This window comes from Mytilus galloprovincialis, chromosome 14 (genome assembly GCF_965363235.1).
Source record: "Mytilus galloprovincialis chromosome 14, xbMytGall1.hap1.1, whole genome shotgun sequence".
Lineage (NCBI taxonomy): Eukaryota > Metazoa > Mollusca > Bivalvia > Mytilida > Mytilidae > Mytilus > Mytilus galloprovincialis.
In genome coordinates this window covers 55,980,710-55,987,552 of record NC_134851.1, presented here as the reverse complement: position 1 = coordinate 55,987,552, position 6,843 = coordinate 55,980,710, and the positions used below count along the sequence as shown (strand labels likewise).

The following is a 6,843-nucleotide window of genomic DNA, read 5'->3' as shown; positions in this document are numbered from 1 at the left end:
TTAAATAACCATGAAAAGGTTAGTCTTTGAGAAGGTTAGTCTTTTCAAAGATTTTGTTCAAATTATACTGATCAATTCCAAGACAAATGAAGTAAGATGTACCAAATACAGGGGAAAAAAACATAAACCAAGGGAATAGCAAAAGGAGCAATATTAGATGTGTCGACAGGGTAATAGTCCCCTGATATGAATATATCGCCAGTCAAGTAAGTAGTAAACACGGTTTGATATAAAAAAAAAAAAAAAAAAAAAAAAAGACCAGAACAACAGAAAATAATGAACTCCAAGGGAAAATCAAGTGAGAGGTTAAGCTAGCTATAAAACCAGCTTTAACCCACCATTTTCTACTTACGAAATTGCCTGTACTATATCAGGAATTTGACAGTTGTTATCCGGTCGTTTGTTGTGTTTGTGCTTTTGAATTTGACATTTGACTTAGGCCTGTCTGTTTTGAACTTTCCTTGGAGTTATTAATTTTTCAAAACGGTAAGTCCTTCATAAAATTTAAAAATCAAAAGTTCAAAAACATCTAACGTATAGAAAACAACTATCCCTTTTTCTGGTTTTGTTATGGCTGTGTTGATGGCATGATTTCTGGTTTTGTTTTCGGATGGTGCAGGGTTGCTGACTAAAATCTGGTCAACTAAATTTTTTTGTTGGTTTAACATCCATCAATCATACTACATACTTGTTCAAAAAAGCAATGAAATATATGTTTATTCACTTTTATTGTTTGCATTCTTTTCATTTCAATAACAAATAATTTAAAAACAATTTATGTATAAAAATACTATCTGGATTCATACAATTAATGTTTACAAAATAAATAACATACACTAATTACAATGTGGACTTGAGCAACAAAAATATCACAGATAAAAAAGAAAACTATAGAGACAGAAAACCCTTAAAGATGCTCTGGATATATAAATAATAAGGATTTCTATCCTAGGAATAGATAAACCTTAGCTGTATTTGACAAAACCTTTTAAAATTAATAGTGTCTTTTTAATTTTTATGATTTGATCAAAAGATCAATTTTGTATCGAAATCCCATCAAAGGTCTTGATTATTACCACAATTAAAAGTTACAGTGTGATAGTTTACCAAAATCAGATGGAAAAACATTGCTTCCTTTTAATGATGTGTGTCTGAATTATGAAGCATAAATCATTTTATGGAGGGATTCCTCGGAAAAAATCAAGTTAAAAGGACTTAAATGCAATTTTAAGACCAATTCTTAAATATCTACACAGACAATAAAAGTTAACTTTTACAGTGAAAAATGACTTTGATACTATGTTTAAATGCAACTAAATTTTACAAACAGGATTATCTCCCCATGTAATTCTAATGATGTTAACGTTTGCACCAAATGTTTCATCTAGAGGCAACAGATATGTTTTATGATATTAAATGCTATTAATGATTCTAATGTAAAAAAAAAATAGGAATAAATTACTGTAAATCATATTTTCCTGGATACTTTATTTCTCGTTTAGCTCTTTCTAGTCGAATTCTTACCTATTTAGGTTTGCAATTTTCAAATTTGCTTGCTGTCATTAGACAAGGAAAGATCAAGTTTCCAACTTTCTGTATTATTTTTTTTCTGGCGAAAGTCTCAATAAATAAATCACTCATGAAAGGAGTAGGTCCAGTAAGGACCGATTTTGGCCTCAAATTTCAGGTTCATCTGACGAATGATGTTGACCACTTTTTAAACACTTAAGTGTCTATTTCATTTGATTCAATTAATTTATTTGAAAGATTTTAACTAATATAGTCATTAAAAACGCTCCGATTCAAGCTAAAATATGAAAAATCTACCACATATGCCCAAAAATGTCACCTTTAAGATGGTTTTTGTCAAAAATGAATGTGGCCGCATCCGTGTTCATCCTAAACCTTTATATATGTTATGTATTATCATCAAATACAACTTAAATTTCAATATTTTGGATGAACACGAATGCGGCCACTTTCGTTTTACACGGAAACCGTCTAAAACTTAATCAAAATGCTAGAATTGTGAACATTTCAGTAATTTAGCATGCCTTAATGGTGCTAGTACCCGATATATGTACATCGCATTGTCAAAAACAGCCCATATTTATGCAGCAGAAGCATTCTACTGTCCAATAAATAAATAAAAGTATACATTTTAACAATTTTGTAAAAATCCTATATTTTGGGGTCAAAAAGGGGTCTTACTGGACCTACTCCTTTTCTTAGTTCCAGTATATTTTTGCCAAAAATTTCTTTCATTTTTCTTCCGAAAACAAGTATGAATAAAACTTATCTTTTATATGTTTTACAGTATATTTATAAAGTTGCAGGTTTTTTTTAAAAAGACTGATAATTTTGATAGTTTTGTATAAAGTAACTTATAGAGTATGAAATAAGGCAGGCACCTGTTCTAGTTTTTGATATATAATGAACTGAAAAATTGGCAGAAAACAGTTGTCCTTAGATTGCCACCTTTTTCCTTTCAAAAACAAGGATTTTATAAGATTAAAAAAATTTAAAAAGAAAAGTAGGTGTTAGCAGGCAAAACTTTTATCTGCTCTATGTGTAAAACTAAATATAGATGATTCTGAACAAAAAGTCCAAAAGACAATACCAATTATCACAGACTTTTTGACAAAAACATTTCATGGGAGATGCATTCATTTGTACTCAAATTTAGACTTGTGTTTAACTAGGGGCTAAATGAACATCTCAAGATAATTGTATACTGAAGAACTCTATGGTAATTTCAGGTTAAGTATATCAACAGAAAAACCATCAAAGAACTTTAAAGATTTTGCCTTATATAAATCTTATCAATCAAGTTTAAGATTAGGTTTAAATTAAGTAGTCAGTTTATGAAATCATGATTTTCTTTTCACAATTGACTAATCATGATTATGCTTTCACTGCTTATGAATCATGATTATCTTTTAACAGTATACATGGCATGTGTATCATGAATATGTTTGTTATGTTTTTGAAATATGATTATGATTAATGACTACTAACACATTTCTATAATTAAACAAGCATGTTTAGTCAATACATGTATATGTTCTACATAACACAAAGCTGAGAGTGTCTTCTGCCGTAAGTACAATTCCCTATATCACAATTTAGCTTCAATCAGACATGACCCACATTGTTGATTTTTAACATAAAGTATTAAAAAGTCTGTCAATCACAAATCATAGCTTGGATCTAGCATCAAATATCAGACGAATGTTTGTCACAATATGATCAGAGTACATGTTTTCAATGGTCATGATAGTGTTCAATCAAGTAAGTGTTTTCATTCGAAATATTCACTTCCTGAAGGCCTCGTTTCCTCATTCCTTCTCAAACATCCACATCTTATATCTTATGAAGTTATGATTCAAACACACTACTTTCATCCTTTCTTTGTCCCTATCTAGAAAACCTAGGCATTTTGAACCTCAGTTCAAATGTCATTTCAGTTCATGGCTCTTTCTCTACAGGTTGGACTGTATATGAACACTTGCATTCAATGAATCATGATTATGATTAATAAGAAACATGATTAATCACACCATATGTTTAATCATAATGTTAGGTAAGGCGTTTCTTCTTTTCCTCCAAGAGGCAAGATTCAATGTTTGTTGTTTGACTGTTTGTAAAAATGATTTTAATTCTTTCAAATCTTCACCCTGAAAAATAAATGTTCAAATTTTTATAAATGCAAAACACAAATTTGAATGTTCAACGAATTAGTTTTTGTAATTATTTGAAAACTATTTTTTTTATCATAGTTTCCTTTTCAAATTTTTATTATTTAATTTAGTATATTGGAAATGGGCTTTCTGCTTTATATCATAAGCTTAAATCATGCTGCCATTTAAATTTTTCTCTTTTGAATAGTTTTTCATTTTGTTATCCAAATGTCTTATATAGATATAGGAAGATGTGGTATGAGTGCCAATGAGACAACTCTTTATTCAAGTCGAAATTTATAAAAGTAAACCGTTATAGGTCAAAGTACAGTCCTCAAGCTCACACTCAACAGCCAGCTAAAAATAGGTCTAAAAATTCCTAGTGTAAAACAGGAAAATTAACAGTCTTCTATGGACTACAATATGGGTTACTGGTTGTTGAAGGCTGTAAGTAAATTTGTCATTTCCAATATCCTTATCCTTCTGTCAATAGTGGAATATGTTTAGTTGTCTCATAGTCAATATCTTTTTTGATAATTATTTAAGGAATGCCTGTAATATTTTTTCTGTCAATGAAGAAATAACATCAAAAATATGGTGCACACTGAATAACCCAAAAAATACTTTATAAAGAAAATCATTTTCATTAATAATTACCTTAAAAACATATGAATCTCGGCTCAGGTCTGAAAGCTCAAAGGCATTTTCTACATCTGGCTCAATGCTAACAACACATCTATTCAATATGAATGGTTCCTGAAATGAAGAAATAAATATAGCATATAAACATAACAAATTTGAAGGAAAAAAATTACAGCAAAAGGGAGATAACTCATTTGTTAATATCATCATTTGGGTGAATTAGAATATTTAACAGAAGTCAACTCTATTAAAATGGTTTTACGACGAAAATAAAACTTTTTATTTACATGGATTAAGGAAAATTGATAAATATTATATAGATTGTAAAGATACAATTACAAGTGAATGTGTTTCCATGTCATTCTTGCTATGTATGTATGAGCATTATTTTGTGGTTTTGCAGAGCATGAACAACAAATGGAAGTGTTTAACGACCTTCACTGGCTATACAGCCCTCGCACTGTCGGTGAGCATGAACTATTATATTGTGGACACCATTTGACATTCCTACAATTTTACAATTTACAAATGAATGTTTTCAAATGTGTTGTTTTTATTTGATTTTGTGTTTTTTTTCTTTGAATCTGGTTATACAAAAAAAAGGGTTTTTATAGCATCATTTGGTCTTCCCTTTGGTCATACTTCTATGTTTATTTCATCAACAATTCACATGCGGAGCAAGATCTGCTTACGCGTCTGGAGCACATGAGATCACCGACGGTTTTTGGCTGTTTTCATGTTGCTCAGTCTTTAGTTTGAAAACTATTGTTAATTTTTGGATTTTTTTTCCTTTGTTCAACCACAGCATTTTTCATTTTTCAACTTATGAGTTTGAATGTCCCTTTGGAATCGGTCGCCTGTCTTTTACATCCATATGAAGACTTACCCTAAATGTTTGGTATTTTCCATTTTTCTCTTTAATAAGCACCACAGCAGCCTGAATAACTTTAGATTTTCTAGCAAACAATAAATTATCTTCGTCATTATCTGTAATGTCTGTGTCACTCTACAAAAAATATTTAAAACAAATTATCAGTATGCACACAATTTTATACAACTGATAAACTGATCATAAAAAAAAAGTCAGAGTAAGAACTTAAATAATTTTAAAATGCAAACTAACTACTTTCATTGAAAAATTGTTAAAAAAAGACACTTTATAGACTTAAACTGATGTTAAAAAATTTAGGCAGAAACAATGTACTGAAAAAAAAATTGAATGGCTTACCTGGCCAAGAGTTAATAAAACACAATGGACTGTTGAGAATTTCATTGTCTTTAAACGTTTAGCTGCCCATGTTTGGTCTGAAAGTGGTGCCACTTGGAGTCGACTTATTATAATATCACAGACTTCTTTCCTGTTCCATCCTAAGATATCAATGGCAACCTGAAAACATCAAAAATATATTTGTCATTGAAAGATCTTAGTTTGTAAAAAGTCAAGATTATTTTTCTTACATTAGTGATAAAAATTATCTTTGGTTTACTTTTTTTAAAAGATTTTTGGTCAATTTATAGACTAATGCTATCGTTGAGAGTAAGACCTGCCATCACTAGTCTTGAGAAACAGGTATTGGCATCATGCCACATCTTCCTATATCTATAGGCAAAGGCCTGATGCAGGGGAAAATCAGGTTTATACAGGAAAAAACATAGGGATTAATGAAGCCATAATCTTGGGTATTCACGAATGAAGGTAACAACATATGAACATATCTACTTTTTGGTCAACTTTCTAGTAAACAATTTGTAGGCCTAAGTACACTATCACATGTGTACTGTGTACCTTTGGATCTACAATATATTTTCAACAACAACAAAACAGAATGGTCTCCCTTGGCAACCATACCAACCTCCATATATTTATATTGTACTTAAAATGACAACAGATTGATAAAAATTTTGCTTTCCTAATATGAAGTCATTGATGTATTAATTGGTAGTCGCTTTGTCAAATACATAAATTGTGATTTTGTTCTCACCTTATTGACCTCAATCTTTTCAGTGATAGAAATTCTTTGGGACATATTTTCTGAAATCTTTCTCTTTAATTTTACTGTTCCACTGTGCTTTGTTTTCTGAAATAACAAAATAAAGACATATAATTAAATCAAATGTAATATAAATCTGAAATGAAAATTCAGGCACAATATAAAAATAGGAATTTGTACAACACATATTCAGTCTATACACCTGTACTATCTAATACTGTAAATTCAGAAATCATTGCATGCATTCATTATTGAGATTTTGTCATTTTAGACAAAAAAGCTATTTTTTTTTTAAATATTTATGATATTAAGAAAACTCCTGTTTGAATTCATATAAAAAATATCTCAATATGAGTTTAAATTATTGTGGTATTAACCCTGTCGCATTTTTCGCAATTATAAATATAATAACGTTGTAATAATTTCTAAATTTACAGTATCATGGCCTATATTTTTCAATTATTTACTTTAATAGAGGTCAAAATATTAAGGCTTAATATACATGTAATCCTCTTTTGGCTAATTATTGA

The 6,843-nt window shown here is 29.6% G+C and overlaps 1 protein-coding gene across 2 annotated transcripts in view; it reads right to left on the bottom strand.

Moving 5' to 3' along the window:
• Window positions 1–711: 711 nt before the first annotated feature.
• Window positions 712–6,843, bottom strand: part of LOC143059218 (uncharacterized) — a 69,230-nt gene continuing 63,098 nt past the window's right edge. For both annotated transcript variants that reach the window (XM_076232698.1, XM_076232697.1), the window contains exons 12-16: window positions 6,305–6,400; window positions 5,551–5,709; window positions 5,209–5,328; window positions 4,338–4,436; window positions 712–3,677 (exon numbers count right to left, since the gene is read on the bottom strand). In XM_076232698.1, coding sequence (XP_076088813.1) covers window positions 3,555–3,677; window positions 4,338–4,436; window positions 5,209–5,328; window positions 5,551–5,709; window positions 6,305–6,400 — 597 coding nt within the window. In that variant the 3' untranslated portion in view covers window positions 712–3,554. The remainder of the gene's footprint in view (window positions 3,678–4,337; window positions 4,437–5,208; window positions 5,329–5,550; window positions 5,710–6,304; window positions 6,401–6,843) is intronic.